Source organism: Phodopus roborovskii, unplaced genomic scaffold, assembly GCF_943737965.1.
Source record: "Phodopus roborovskii unplaced genomic scaffold, PHOROB, whole genome shotgun sequence".
Lineage (NCBI taxonomy): Eukaryota > Metazoa > Chordata > Mammalia > Rodentia > Cricetidae > Phodopus > Phodopus roborovskii.
In genome coordinates, this window is record NW_026126515.1 from 11,438,482 (window position 1) to 11,455,334 (window position 16,853).

Below are 16,853 nucleotides of genomic sequence, written 5' to 3' on the forward strand. Positions count from 1 at the left end.
CACGCGCGCGCACACACACACACACACACACACACACACCCATTTACCCTCACACATACCAAGTTGCATACATCCACACAGAGAACATAATAATTGGGCTGTGTTAAAAGATGGACAGTTTTACCAGGTACTTTGAGGACTTGAAGATTATTAATAAAAAGACCCAGGTAAACCATGTGATGCCATAGTACACGCATAACTTACAGCATCTGATGTTACATCAGCTATCAGTAAGAAGCCATCGAGCTCATTCGTGAAAAACTCTCAGCTGCCTGGCTTCCCTCTCCCAATAATTTCTAAGTAGTAGAAGAAAATTGCTGCTATCCTGAGTAGCTAGGACTTATAGCAATTAGTGTCATCATCCATGGCCATGTCAGAATGAAAAATCCGTAACAACCAACTGTCAGAACAGAACAAGAGTTTTAAGGGAGCCAGAGAGGGAAAACTAGACCAGGCTAGGGAAGAACCATCAGCAAAAGACCCTTGCCCTCCTAGGTCTTTCTTCCAAGAGTGGTTTAACTAGTCACTCCAGAGAGTTCAGCAGGGTTCAACTCTAGCTGCTACCATAAGGAAGAATTATTAGTGAGACAAAGTAGGGCTGTTTTGTTTTTGTTCTTTTTTTTTAATGAATAATAATGTTCCAATTTTTCACAAGTAAATTAAAAAGCAGAAAATTCTATTATTAATAAAGTGATTAACCTAAAACAGTTTGCAAGCTACCTATACACATGGAGTCCATCTTTCAAATATATCATAAATCATAAAAATCCTGCAGGTGTGAAAATGTCCACATTTGTTTTCTAACGAAAGTAATGCAGACCTTTACCAGAGAAGATATGTTTCCTTGTGCTCAATTAGTTTCCAAACACAAGCAAATAATGACAACTGCAGTTCTGCTTTGTAAGACAAAAGCAAATCATCAATTACAGCTTAGGAAGTATGGAACAATTGATACAGCACACACACACACACACACACACATATATACATATACATATACATACACAAACTATTACTGTATAAATGCAAATCCTTCTTGTTACAATGTGTATTACCCCTTCCTTCAAAAAGAAGAAATATATTTAACTGGGTTTCTAAAGGTGAGCAAGCAAATTCACAGGAACTTAACGGGTTAGGGTTAGGGTACATAGGCTAATTGGCTATCTGATTTCCTTGACTAAAATTCAACACAAGGTAAAATGTAAACATCTCTTTTACCTTACATACCTTCTCCCTCAAAAAGCAAAGAGAATCTAGCAAAACATTAGTAAAATGTTAGCTTTATTCTTAAATTCTGAAGTATCTTTCCTTCTTACACTACATTGAACTAAACATAAAGTGGCATATCTTTGAATGGGAATTTTTGAAATATCTAGCAAACCCCTAAGTATACATATTCTTTAACCCATCAATCTTATTTCCAGAATTCCTACAGGATAACCAAATACAGAGAGAGAGACAGAGACAGAGATACAATAACAGTCACTACTATACTCTTCATATTAAAGGAAAACCTTGTCACATCCATACTACAGAATGTTATTCAACTGTTCAAAAGAAGGTTATGCTATTTCATTTCTGATGTTGTCATAAAATATTCTCCCCCCACCCTCCTCAAAAAAAAAAAAAGAAGAGAGAAAGAGAGAGAGAGAGAAAGAAAAAACATTTTGGGGTATACAGGGTTCATTTCAGCTAACAATCCAGGTCATCGGCTATCAGTGCATGAAGTTAAAGAAGCCGCAGGAGTTTGAAGCAGCCAGCCCCATCATAACCACAATCAAGAGCATAGAGAAACAAATGGATTGGAGATCCGTTTGCTTGCTTGCTTGCACTCAGCTGCTTTCTCTTCTCTTACCTAGTCCAGGAAACCAAGTCCATAAACTGGTGCTGCATGCAGTGGGCTGGGTTTTCCATATCAATTAAAGCAATTAAGGAAGTCCATCACAGGTATGCCTACAATCCAACCTGATCTGGTCAATCCCACAGGCATGCCTACAGTCCAACCTGATCTAGTCAATGCCACAGGTACCCCATACTCTGACCTGATTTAGTCAATTGCACCTTGAGATTCTCTTCCTAGGTGACTCTAGTTGTATCTAGTTGACAATTAACCCTAACCACCACAGAGGTCCACCCACACCACATTGTGTGGACAGCAGCAGAACAGAACCCCTGTGCATATGCTGGCCAGTTCCACTTTTTCAAGCAATGAGGCATATGCACATGAAAGTATACAAAGTATTTAGAATGAGAAACAAATCACCAAAAGTGTTACCTCTATAGAGCAGAACTTACAGGGGCTTTGAAAGTTTTAAGTTTTAAAATAATGAGCATAGGGCTGAAGAGATGGCTCTGTGGATAAGAGCACTTGATGTTCTTACAGAGGAACTAAGTTCAGTTCCCAGCACCCACACCAGGTGGCTCATAACTGGCTGTAACTCCAGTTCCAGGTGATCTGACACCCTCTTCTAGCCTTCACAGGTTCTGTATGCATGTGGTACACAAACAAACATGCAGACAAAACACTATACATAATTAAATCTTAATGGTAGCAAACATGCAATTTTAAAACAAACCATAGTCAAGATTCCTATCCCCTTATGAGCATTTGTGGTCCAACTTTAGCTATTCTATTTAGTTCTGTCCTGAGTTCTCCCTTCTATGACTAAATCTTTCAAGCTAAGTCAAATCCAAGTTGGAAATCTGAGTTCCTTGACTAAATTTAAACTGAAAACAGTTAAGGCATACCAAAAGTATACTAATTCACATCACTATCTACTTGTCTAACTTATATTCTCACTCCCCTAGATATGCATTTCCATAAGGTAAGTAAACAGTGCAAACTGAAACACCCTCACCTGTTCAATAGCACCTGCCTGTCCGATGCTATAGTCTCGATATCGCCCAAGCATCGCATCCACTTGTCGCAGGTTCCGACTGGTATCCTTGAGAAAGAAAATACTCAGTCATCCCACATCATTATAGAATTGTCAAAAAACCTAAATCGACATTTTGCAAAGGACACTTCACTGTAAAAAGTACAACATATGCCAGATGACTTGGACATCAACATACTTCATGCACATCAAATCGCTACAACACTTCTCAAGAGAATCCCAAATCCACCCACAAATTTTATTTATGTAAAATCTGAAGCATTTAATTTACAAGTCCTTATCGGAGGTTGCCTTGTAAGTTGGCAACAAAACCACAAATTTAGAAGAATCCTCTTCAGAAATGTGTGCACTTTGTCTGCACACGGTTCTTACAGTAATCTGGAGCATCAAGTTAGCAGGGTGGGCTAAATGCACAGCAAGATGGAGGCCAGGACGGGCTATGCCATAGAACATAGTGTAAGTATATGAAAATAGTATAAGAAAGGGAAGGGAGGAAGGGGGGAAGGAAAGGGAGGGAGGAAAAAGAAAAAGAGCAGAAAGGAACCCTGAATTATAAATGTGCTCAGGTATGTAAAGAAAAGTGAGTCCTTGGGTCTCTTGTACTCCAGTTAGCCCCTCACTACAGAACTTGATGAAGAAAATGTGCCCTTTAATCTTTTAATAAACAATACATTTATTTCTAGCCTAAACAAAAAGTTTCTACCTAAATATGCTTGGTTTTACATAGCATATTAATAGAGTAGTTTATCTTGAATATGCCTATTTACTAATATGTCTCTCTGGCAGAAGGGTAGAAAGATTCCAACTGTAAAATTCCATTGTAAGATAACTTATATAAGTTTACAAAGAATAGGTGTTGTTACTCTTATGTAAAATTGTTGTTTCTCTAACAGTTACTCTCTTCCAACCAAGCATACTAACCCAAAGCAATCCAAGCCAAATTTTCTATTTATATGGGATAAGGCAAAAGCAAGGTATTAATCAGCTGAAAATATTTCCATTTCCAGGTTTGTTTCCATTGATACCTGCCCTATGCCCTTTCCAAGCTCTTCAAATGGAAAAGATCATACTGCCCCCACTCAAACTTCCAAACACTATCAGAAATTACCTTTAAACCCAAAATGGCATCTCTAAACATATCAGCCATCCACTGATAATCTGCTTCCCCAAAACTCTAATAGGCACAAGGGCACAGGAAGCTAAATATCTGTGCTCATCACTACTTTCACTCCCACAACATTTTACTCGCAAATACAGTTTTATCCTAAGACATTCTCAACAACCTATCAGATAGTTCAGGTATCGTCACCATGGTAACCATTTCTGAGTCCTACTTGCTGAAATAATGCCTATGAAACTTATATGTCAAAGGGGATTGTGTAGATGTGACTAAACACCTAGAGTGGAGTTTCTCCTGGATTACTGAGAGGACAAGATGAAATCATAAGTGCCCTTAACAGAGGAAGGGTGGCTGGCACTGTGGCTCAGTGGTAGAGCACTTGCATAGCACATGCAAGGCCTTGGATTGGAAGCCTAGTATACCAGAAAAACAATCAGCAACGAAGAAGTTAAAGGAAGGTAGAAAATAGGATATAGTGAGGCAAAGAGATGCAACAGTTTGGGGAACCACCCTGACAGCTGGCGCTGAAGATGAAGGAAGAGAAGCCCAAGGCAAGGTACATGAGCAGCTACAGAGGGCAAGGGAACAGAATTTTCTTTCCTTTGACCTACAGAGCTGTGAGATTTAAAAAAAAAAAAAAAAAAAAAAAAAAACTTGGTTGCTTTAAGGGTCATTTATTACAGTACTAAAGTAAAACAATATACTAACTGTAACCATTACTTGGCTCAGACTACTTAAAAACCTATCAAATGCAACCACTGTCAAACTAACCTGTAAAGTACTGGTTATAGTGTTGACCTTTGCGGTGACATCTACTGTAGGATGACTTCGAGTTTCCCTGTGAATTGTTCTGGCTGCCCATCGATTAAGTCGGTCACGATAGCGGAAGTGGTCGGAATCACTGGATGTTTCTGCCATTGATGTATACAAATCCTTCAGAATAAACCCAAGTCAGTGTCAATCAAGTAATAACCACTACTTACTTCCTGGTATTTGTAAATATTTATTAATTAGTCTTCCGGCAAACAGACACACAAGAAAACATAGAAAATCTCATCCCGTGTCATTCTGTTTCCCTGGCTTGCTCTGCCCTGAGAAAACTGCTCCCACATGGTTGCAGTGAGATATCAACTCCCAATACCACTTCCTAAGATTTGTGATCTGCTGCTGGGATTAAAAGTACTTTCATATACAATGTTTCACAACACTGTCATCAACTCTATGCATGACAAAACAAAAGTATTCTCTGAAGACCTACAGAGCCAAAGATGTGACTCAATTTTGACCTCCACCATAGATGTAAATGCTGGGTTGGGGGGAACAGGGGATTTCCCAGACAAGCTAGCTGGCTGACCTAGCCAAATCCACAAGAGACCCTACCTCAATATATAATATGGAGAGCAAATAAAGAAAACATGGGATCAAGGGATGTCAACCTCTGCCCTCTGTGTGCAGACACACAGGTCCACACACCCCCACATGTTCACATGCAGCCCACACACATGTGATATACCACCTACACATGCAAAAAGAAAAAACCTTCAGTTCTTAATAGTAAACCAATATCTATTCTAAGCTAAACAAATTAACTCTAAACATAAAAATATGACAGATGCCTGCAGGAACTATAACACAATTCCAGTGTGTGTAAGAATGAAAATTCCCCTATAGCCTAATTTAAAATTGCAGAATTAAGCACACGATGTGATACAGAAACAAGTTTTACAATGATTCATTTATAAGGAGATGCTGGCTTCAACATCTCCACCAAAATAGAAAGCCTACCTTCCAGAATGTACTTTCAGCAGTGGGAAATTCTCTAGACACGCTTTCCTCTACCTTTACCTCAACTGTCTATTTGATTCATATGAAAAAGTATTTGTGCAAGAAAACCTAATTTCAGAAAAATTATTAATACAAGTTGGAGGAAACAAATACATTTAGAACAAAGCGGCACTGAAGAAAACTAAGTTGATCAAATGCAAGAGCTTATGGAGTAGTATTTCAATAATTTCATCATGTGTTTAATGGAAGGTTAATTCAGTCTTTAATAGAAGCTGCTATGATACTCCTAATATCTACACAGACATTTTTTCTGGCTTATTAAGGTTCAGTGTGATCAAATTTTTCTCTCATAACAGAATATTCTGGGTCTTTTGGACCTTTATTTTTATTGCAGCTTGAAATGCATAATCATGTCTCTAGAGAAGATAAAGGACCCTTGCTGTGAATTTAGGGGTTTTTTTTTCAAAATTAAATTATAGTCTATCTTCACTACTTCAGAAAAAGAATCCATGAAATATCCAAACACTTAACACAAGCTGAGACAGAGAGCTACTGAACACCCTGCAAAAACCATGCATCTCTCACACACCCATGCCCCTCAGCTTCCTCCAGGTATAAGCCTGGAGGCCTTCCTCCCTCCCATGATGGGCTCCCTCCCACAACAGAAACCATGAACAGAAACTAATACTGAAGCAACTGTTTGGCTTTGCCTTTCCCAGTCACAACTGTTTAAGCCCCCCATCCGTCACCCCCACACACACACACACACACATAAAAAAGAAAAAAAGAAGTTTATACAAAGATATCCATGAGAGTTAATTCTAAGTGCAAATTTAATAACATTAATACATTCCTGGGGCATTTGTTTCATTCTGAGTGTACCTGGGATATTATTTCCAGAAACAATAAGAGTATGAAGACTTCTGACCTAGTAATTAATGGATTAATTTCTTAATAGACTTACAATATAATGACATTGTTGGGATGTGGTAAAGGGTACAAGGGAAGACATAGTCGGAGGAAACAGGTGAGTAAAGAATGGCTTTAAGGCTACTGTATTCCCTTTTTCTGCTGCCTGTCCACTAAGAAATGAAGGAGATTGTCAACCAAAGTGTCTGCCACCATGATGTTCTGGACCAGCAAGCATGGACTGACTCTGTGTAAAAATAAAAACACCAACTTCCTCCCTTCTGTCACATAAGATCTGAAATGCCTTTGCCTTGAAAACTTTGGAAATCCACATCTGCATCTCTCTCTCATGAGTCTTCAGTGCCCCCTTTTTATTCTTTCAAGTACTTCCCATCATTCTCTAGCAGTAGATAAAGGAAGAACATGCATTTTCCAGGAACCAGCTAGTATAGGAGGTACTTGTGTGGGTGTTTACATAGACAGCCCAATTTGATTCTCACAACAACTTTATGAGTACTACTGGGCCTGGGGATCTAGGTTTGTAGTAGAGCCAGCACCACACAAAATAATAATTAATAACTAATAGTAGTAATAAACTGTACTAACTACAACTATTTCCTAATGTATAGAGAATGTTAAGGAATGAGTCCAACTCAGTCATTACAAGTAGTAGACCCAGGATTCACTTGCCTTCTCCACCTTCATAGTTGGGTTCCTTCTACTGTAGCCACAGTCTGTTACATAGTATGTGTGAGTAATCTTAACTGTCAATAACAATTGATAAGCAAAGTAGCAGTACATACTGTGGCATATATATGTGTCTATAGTTTCTTTAACTCCCTATTTGTCAGGATAAAAATATCAAGGAAAAGCAGAAATGTAAAACAGTATCATGAAACCTTAAAAACACTCAGGAGAAAACCATAAAGAATCCTGGAAACAAATCAAACCATGGTCTCTAAGTAAGGGAGCCCTTTTAATCTACTGATTTTTTTTTTTTTCTATCCTTGAAAAATGAGGAAAAGAATAATTTTTTTTTCCCAAGACAGGGTTTCTCTGTGGTTTTGGAGGCTGTCCTGGAACTAGCTCTTGTGGACCAGGCTGGTCTCAAACTCACAGAGATCCGCCTGCCTCTGCTGGGATTAAAGGCGTGTGCCACCACCGCCCGGCTGAGGAAAATAATAATTATCTCTGGGATCTCTTATCAACTTGCATCATCACTTAGGAAATCATGGAACAAAGTAAGGTAGACAATGAAAGGGGAAGGCTGCTTATGATTACAATGGTTGGTGGGAACAGGAAATGAGGTAACTGCCTTTAGGACAACTTGATTCTTTTAAGAATACCAACAGTGTTAACCAACGTTTATAGATAATCCCCTTGGATATGATTACATGTCAGACTCGTTAACTAAATAGACAATCTGAACTTCCACTTGACTAAGAATACTTGAAGCCCAAACTTTTATGGTTCTTTTTCACTATTTGAGAAAATGGTTACAATAATTAGTACAGAGAATAATATAGTAAAACTTCACATAGACCCCCATAGAACTAATTATCAGTAATGATAAATAGCAGTGTAATGTGCTCATAATTTTTAAAATAAAACATTTAGAACATTATACTGTAAATAAAATATCAGGACTCCCTTAAGTCATGTTCCCTACCCCTCCAAAAAAGACAGACAGTATGATTTCATGTGGAAACCCTACACCCTACATTTATACTTATAACACTGGCAGAGGTTTCTCAAAGTATTTTACAGAGCATGCATTATGACTAATATATGTTAACATGTAACCAAGTTGAATTTAACTATATAACAGAAAATCATAAAGAATTAGATGAAATTAGGAGAACATTAAATTACCTCATACCATGGCATACCACAGAAGGAAAAGGACTATCACTTACCCCAGCTAGGATTACATACTTTCAATAGGATGGAATCACTTTCTGGCATGAGCTTCCCGGGTGCACGCTAAGTCTTCTGCTATTAATTTCAATTACTTTGAGCAATGAGAGTTGTTCAGACTCCTGCATCTGGTGGAAGTCCTGCAGAGGTATCAATATTTGAGGAGACAAGGACTGAGAAATTGTGTGGGTTTTCTAAAGCATATGAACATTTGGCAACTTCAATTACCTAAATTTCACAAGTGTTGAACTAAAAGAATAGAATTATATAGATTACTTTCATTGCTGATAAAAGTTGGCACTACCTTTCATTATTACTAACAATAAAAAATGTTTAAGAATGACTCCCATGGCAAACTTGAGTGGAGGCCTAACTCACAGTGCTATAACATAGAAAGTAGCCATTGTGCCAAGGAATCAATCTTACCAAAGACACTAATCTATCATGGGCCAAAAAATACTCTCTAGGCATGGAGCTGATGGGGAAGGAGGAAAACAAAGAAAACCCTGGCCACCGCAGTTTGCAAAGAGGTGTACACACATGTCAACAGTAGACAATAGACATGCTAACTCAGACAACGGAAATCTCACTGGTCCCAACTCAAGCCAAAAAAAACCACAGGCATCTAGGTCCCAACTCCCCCAAAAAAAACCACAGGCATCTAAGGGATGCTGAGACTAGGAAAAGTAGTCTTCCGCCAGGGAGGAGCCCCATAATTGGTTATCCAATACCAAGTGGTTGGCACTGAAATCATGAACATGCAAGCAACACTGAATGGACTCAGGAGGTTGTTGGTGTGTGTGTGTGTGTGTGTGTGTGTGTGTGTGTGTGTGTGTGTGTCTGTGTCTCTGTGTGTGTGTAAAAAAAGAGGAAGAAGCCACGAATTTGAGAGGGAGTGGGAATGGGGTGAGCAGGAGCTGGAAGGAGCTGGAAGAAGGAAATGGAATAGAAAATGGATGGAAATGATATAATTTTATTTTAGTAACATTTTTTCCAAAGCTAAGGTGGATATACAGGGGTCATGAAAACAGTTCTGAGCCCCAAAAAGAAAAGTACAAAGCAATGGCAATTATATATTCCTTATTCATCATTAACAATATATTATTTTATGCTACAGTTTAAACATAGTTTTTAAGTATGCTATACCTTAAGATCACTGGCATTTAAAAAAGAAAGAAAGAAAGAAATGTACTCCAAAAATCTTTCTCCCCAGTGAAACTAGCTATTGAGTAAGAGACATAGTCATTTTATGCTGACAAATACACTAGGAATGAAAAAAATTCAACGAAGTAGTCGAAGAAATTTAAATGAAACCAAGAGGATGCTTCCCTGTCCTACTGTTTCCATTAAATAATAATGTCTGTGGATGCTGGGTTTCAGGAGAAAGTACTCCTGAACTCTTCTAAAGGGAATGTGCAAATTGATACAACTTGTCTTGCGGTTAACAGGGAACTATACCTTTGATCTAGTAATTAAACATCCAAAAATGACCCATAAACAAAACTCAACTGAAAATTTGCATATAAAGATACTTTCTGTGAAGTTGTGCTAAAATGAAAATGATGGGAATTTTAAAATAAAAGAGAATGGCCAAGCACAGAACTATACAATGGAACTCTAAAATGGGACAGTAAATAGCCATTAAGAATCCTGGTTCCCAGCTAACCTGGATTCACAGAGGCTCACAGAGACTGAACAGACAACCAGGGAGCCTGCATGGGACTGACCTAGGCCCTCTGCATACAAGTCACACTTGTATAACTTGGTCTTCATGTGAGATTCCCAAAGGTGAGAAGAAGGGGCTGTCTCTGACTGTGTTGCCTGCTTTTGGGACCCATTCCTTCTACTGGATTGGCTCATCCAGCCTTAATATAAGAGGAGGGCCTAGTCTCACCGCAACTTGGCACACCATGGGGAGTGGGCACTCAGGACAGGAAACTATGTTTACATATAATTAAGAAAGAAATATAAATATCACCTTCAAAGACAGCAGGCTAACAAGCTGACAACATGGAAAAAGAGTTCAACATCCTACATCCTCAAAACTCTTTTCTTTGATACCCACTTCCTTTTCCTGCTTTACAACTTCCTGGCCTCACTTCCTAGTTCCTGGCAACTTCCTAGGTCAAAACAAAGGATGAGCAAAAGAACCAAGTTCATTTTCACAGAAAATGAAAAGCTGTGGATTCCTTCCAGACTAATGTGGTTTGACCAAGCCAGACCGCCTGAAACAGAGTACCAGGTGATCCTACATTCAAAACAGCTGGACAAAGCAGCCTTGCAGACTACAGCCAGGATTTCTGCATCTTCTTATAATCCCCCATGACAGCGCCCCTTACCAGCAGGAATTAGTTTGGAAAGAACAACGCCCAAATTCCCAAATATTGTCTATAAATGTTTGTTTTCATTTAAATGGACTTGGTTATATAAAATAAATTAATTAATTAAAAAAAAAGAACCAAGTTCACAGGGGCTGTCTCTACATCCCACTTCAGCCACAGAACGACTTATCCTGGTCTATGAGCTAAAAGAAACTTCTTCACACTATTTATTTTATAGTTTTGCTGAAGGACCGTTATTTTTAAAAGTGGCTTACAATCCCAATGCCAGAATGAATACATATATCAAAGTACTGTGTGAAAACATGCATATGTACAGACATGGCTTACTCTAATCAAATGCTGCTTTGCAGAAAAAAATTAAGAATGGTTCATGAATGACACACAGTCAATACTGCAATCTGATCTTCAAAGAAGCATCACGACAAGTAGGAAAACATCTGCATGGGCCCTGGCAAAGTTTTCATCGTTGTTTGAAAAATGCAAAGGAAGAAAAATTCTGTTGAATGAGAAATCCAAAGTCATGATTATAAGAAATTTCACCATGACACACAATGGCAGAAAAGAAGGAAGTGTCAGATGTAAAGAACAACTGAGTCACCGAAATGCTAACTAAGGGTGAGAAACGCATTCCCTTAAGCCAGAGAAAAAACAGCTACCCTTCTGCACCTCACCACCACCTCCCTGTGCAACACAACTTCTCTCCGACAAGAAAATACTATCCGATGATGTGAATTATAGGCTGGTGATCATTTGATCTAGGTCTAAAATCCATATATGAGTGAGTACATACTGTGTTTCTCTTTTTGTGACTGGGTTACCTCATTCAGGATGGTTTCTTCAAGTGCCATCCACTTGCCTGCGAATTTCAAGATACCATTATTTTTTTCTGCAGAGTAGTATTCCATTGTGTAGATGTGCCACATCTTCATTAACCATTCTTCAATTGAAGGGCATCTAGGTTGCTTCCAGGTTCTTGCTATTACAAATAGTGCTGCTATGAACATAGTTGAACAGATGTCTTTGTTGCATTAATGTGAATCCTTTGGGTATATGCCTAAGAGGGGGATTGCCGGGTCCTGTGGTAAACTAATTCCCATTTTCCTGAGGAACCGCCATACTGATCTCCAAAATGGCTGTATGAGTTTGCACTCCCACCAGCAGTGGAGGAGTGTTCCACTTTCTCCACATCCTCTCCAACATAAGTCATCACTGGTGTTTCTAATTTTAGCCATTCTGGCAGGGGTAAGATGGTATCTCAAAGTTGTTTTGATTTGCATTTCCCTGATAGCTAAGGATGTGGAGCATTCTCTTAAGTGTCTTTCAGCCTTTTTGATTTCCTCCATTGAGAATTCTTTCTTCAGTTCTGTACCCCATTTTTTAATAGGGTTATTTGGTGTTTTGTTGACTAGTTTCTTGAGTTCTTTGTATATTTTGGAGATCAGCCCTTTGTCGGATATAGGATTAGTGAAAATCTTTTCCCAGTCAGTGGGCTGCCGTTTGGTCTTGTCAACTGTGTCCTTTGCCTTATAGAAGCTTCTAAGTTTGAAGAGGTCCCATTTATTAATTGTTTCTTTCAGTGTCTGTGCCCCTGGAGTTATGTTCAAGAAGCGGTCTCCTATACCAATTTGTTCAAGGGTACCTCCTACTTTCTCTTCTAAGAGGTTCAATGTGGCTGGATTGATGTTGAGGTCTTTGATCCATTTGGACTTGAGTTTTGTGCATGGCGACAGACATGGGTCTATCTGCAGTCTTCTACACACCCTCATCCAATTGTGCCAGCACCATTTGTTGAAGATGCTGTCTTTGCCCCATTGTATAATTTTAGCATCACCAGAGGAACTAGGATACAAGTTGTATTCTAAGAGATTCATATAAAGTCCCTCACAGAACTGGGAAGGGACAAGTCCCCCAGACCTCAGGTAAAGTGGGGGAGGACAGCTAATGGAGAGAGAAGTAGGAGAAAATGAGAGGGAGGAGAGGAAGGCATGTGCGACCAGGAGGATTGAGCCTGGTTAGGAATGGAAAATAGGAAAGAGAGAGAGAGAGAGAGAGAGAGAGAGAGAGAGACAGAGAGAGAGAACATAAAAGAGGGAGCCAATATTGGTTTGAAGATAAAGTTGAACACAAAGAAAGGTTGAGGGAACTACAAGACTGCTCCCAACTAACAATCTCAGCTTCCGTGGAAAGGCTATCATAAATGCCCTTCCCGGAGAGTGAGATCAACAACTAACTTCTCCATGGAGTCCTCAACTAATGCCTGTTGAAAACAGGAGCAAACACCCATACATAAACACTGAGTCGAACTAGAACCCAGAAGCAGATGGAGAGGACAAGACCATGCGGTAGAAGTACATAGAGACAGCTTACCTGAACAAGGAGGAGCTAAGGGCCACTAGACTGATAGCTGGGAAGCCAACAGGGGACTGACTCGGACCCCCCTGAATATGGGTCTCAGCCAGAAGGTCTGAGCAGTCTAAGAGACCTCAGACAGTGGAGCCAGGATGTATCCCTGGTGCACAAAAGGACTTTGCAAACATATCCCCCATGGAGGGATAACTGCCTTATTCTAGAGATAGGAGAGAAGCCCTAGTCCCTACTTCACAGGACCTGTCAGATCTACATGACCCCAACTGGATGGCATTCCCCTACATATGGTATTGTGGTGGGGGGTTGGGAGGGGAGGGTGTTTAGAGTGCATGGGAGAGGGTAGAGAGGGCAAAAGGGAGGGAAGGAGGGAGGGAGAGGGAACTGGGATCGACATGTAAAATAATAAATTAAAAAAAAAAAAAAAAAACGCTTTGACTCCAAAATTTAAGTTGAAGAACAAGTTACTGGGGAAAAGTATTTCTATTTTTGTTTCCACAGAAAATGAAAAGATGTGGATTCCTTCCAGACTAATGTGGTTTGATCACACCAGACCGCCTGAAACAGAGTACAAGCTGATCCTACATTCCAAACAGCTGGACAAAACAGCCCTACAGACTACAGCCAGGATATCTGAATCTTCTTCGAATCCCCCAAGACAGCGCCCCTTACCAGCAGGAAGTAGTTTGGAAAGAACGATGCCCAAATTCCCAAATATTGTGTATAAATGTTTGTTTTCATTTAATTGGACTTTGTTATATAAAATTAAATAAAAAAAAAAAAAAAGAAAATACTATCCGATTTTCAGACCAAGGCTCAAGAGAGGGCTGCGATGGGTGACCTTGGATAGAAATCTATAAAACTGTAGAGAAAGCTGTGTTTGAATAGCAGATGGCAAGGCTCTTAGAATAGTTTATATAGCTGCTCCCAACACGTCAATACTTAAAGATATAAATATTGTTGTTTCTGCCTTAATGAACCTTATAAAGAAGACATACAACCACCAAAGCAAGCAATGAGCCCTCGTCAATTCATGCCATCTAAACAAATGTCCATATGTAGCCCTGGACACCCGGTCCGGAGAGAGAAAAACCACACTCAAGCCTTATAAGAAGACTCAAGTCCTCCCCTTTTGTTATTTGACCTAAGGAGCCATCAGATTGTCTTCAGTGTAATGAGGCACATTTGTATGTATGGGAGCTGTGATTTATTGATTCTCAAATCTCTTTTCCTCAGAGTCAGTTTAAAACAATTAGGATTTGCAAGCTGTTCCATAAAAGATAAGCACCCAGCATCAGGGGTGATATTTCACAAAGCCTGACTAGTGCATGTTAAGTGGGTGATTGCCTCTATAGTCTCCATGTGCCTCAGCTGTCCCCATCCAAAGCAACTGTCCTCAAAGAAGATGTTCAAGGTAATGACATTGCTATTGAGAAGGGAAATGTGTTTTAAACTTAATCATCAACCAAATTCAATTCTCATAATGTATTTCCCTGTCTCAACAGCCATTCAACTTGGGGATGCAGCTCACCCTGCAGGTGAAAAAGTCACCAAGACAGCAAAGGTTACCATGTATAAACAACTGTCAATTGTTCCTGTTTTCTTTACATCATTGCTCTGCCAGAGAATTTATATAAGATGAAAATCAAGAGTCAGTCCATCCGCCAATTTCCACATAGGCAGAAAAATGAGGTACTCCTCCAAAAGCCTCGGAACCAGAGGTATTCAAAACAGGATCATTCATTCATCCCTTACTGAATTGTTACATTACAGATGAATGATAACCTAAGGATGACAGTCCACACTTGTCATCACAGCAGTCAGAGGAGACAAAGACAGGAGACTCCAAAGTCTTAGGCCTGGGTAAGCAACTCAGCAAGATTCTGTCTCAAAACACTCAGGGCTGGGAATATGGCTCAGTAGTAGAGCACTTGGCCCTAGGTTCAATCCCCAGTACCACCAGAGAGGATTAAAGATGGAAGTAAGTAGGTGACAGTTCTTGATGAGAAAGACTGGCAAGAATATTGCATAAGAGAGGTAAGCAGTAAGACAAGAACCTCGGAGTCAGACTAGAATCATTCACTCAGTGTAGACAATGATTAGAAGACAGACATATAGCTAACACAAGGAAACGGGGTGCAGTCAAACTATCTCAGAGAAACTAGAGAGGGTCCAAACCCACAGAGCTCTCAGGGTTTGTACCAGGGCAGTCTGCTGTCATCTGATTTGCATATTATGGCTTCATATCCTATGGATGCATTTTTTTTTATTGTAATACTGAGGCTAGAGGATGAGCTCAACATACAAAATTACTTGTAGAATATTCTTTTCTGGTGTGTTACCTTTGTTTATGCACTGGAACATTTGTTGAATGATGCAAAGATGTGTCTGATTAAATAAAATTCACCTGCGGTCGGGAGGTTGGGTCGGCAACTAGCTGACAGGAAGTTGTAGGGAGGAGCCAAGTGGAAAAGGGTTTTTAAAGAGGGGTGTCGAGGAGGCATAAGAGAGCTTCTGAAGGGACTCAGAGGAGGAGGGGGAGCTACTTGCTCTTCAGCCTCTCTGAGGAGCAGAGTACCACATCAACCTTTGTATCCTGAGTTCTTTACAGGGACAGAAATTTAGATAAGTTCCCTTCTAGCTGTGAAAGAGTCAGTGCCTGAGGGAATTCTGCTCCCTCTGGCTCTTGTAGCCTAAGCCCTGCTGACAGGCAGCAGAGTTGCAGCTGTACTGTCTCCGCTCAAATAAATCCTTCATTGCCTACTCTTTAAGAAGCAAAACTTTAATTTGCAGCTGGCATCAGGAAAACGTTATCATGGACGGGGCGAGTGGGCACCACAGGGACAGGGGTCCCAATGGTTTCCATGTATTGTGTTTCCATTCCATAATCTTGTGGAAGGGACATTCATCCCCACTGCGTTTTGGTAGCACCTCCCCCACCCCAGATTCCATGTGTCTCGGGGGTTCGTTTCATCTACAGTGCAGCGCCCCCACAGCACACAGAAAAGTGTTTCCCGCCACTGAACAGGTGTCAGCTCTCCCCCACCCACTGTCCAGATTCATCCCACCTTCACCCAGGATCACGCTCCTGATGTGAAACCAAAACAGAAGTCACACTGCTGTCAAGAAGACACATTGTTATACACTGTGAAGTCTCCATTCCTTACGAGAATAAGCATGTTTCCTAAGCCTAATGTGTCCTGCAAACCATGTTTTACAACCTACCCTAAACGTGTGACCCCATGATGTATACCCACCCCATCTTGCCTTGCTAAACTCCTGAACCTCTAGTACATGGCTGCCTTTTTTGCCTTATGAAAATGTGGCATCCCAGCTACCTTGATGACTGCCCTTCCACCTGATATATTCTTGCACTCATCTACCCCACAAGCCGCCTTGAGCCCCGAGTCCCCCACTCTTCTGTCTCTGTCCAGGCGCTAATGGTCAATTACCTGACCAGATGTCAATCTTAACCCTTCCCCATAAACACACCTCCACAACCAGTGAAGGGCTCCTCTC

The 16,853-nt window shown here is 40.1% G+C and overlaps 1 protein-coding gene across 3 annotated transcripts in view; it reads right to left on the bottom strand.

Annotated features, from left to right (window-relative positions):
• Positions 1-16,853, bottom strand: part of Cep128 (centrosomal protein 128) — a 319,467-nt gene that overhangs the window by 291,687 nt on the left and 10,927 nt on the right. Inside the window, exons 3-5 of one of the 3 annotated variants that reach the window (XM_051196144.1) lie at positions 8,647-8,768; positions 4,789-4,950; positions 2,859-2,945 (exon numbers count right to left, since the gene is read on the bottom strand). In XM_051196144.1, the coding sequence (XP_051052101.1) occupies positions 2,859-2,945; positions 4,789-4,950; positions 8,647-8,676 (279 nt within the window). In that variant the 5' untranslated portion in view covers positions 8,677-8,768. Of the gene's footprint in view, positions 1-2,858; positions 2,946-4,788; positions 4,951-8,627; positions 8,769-16,853 lie in introns of those variants that run through there. The other 2 variants (XM_051196145.1, XM_051196146.1) reach the window with 2 other exon arrangements.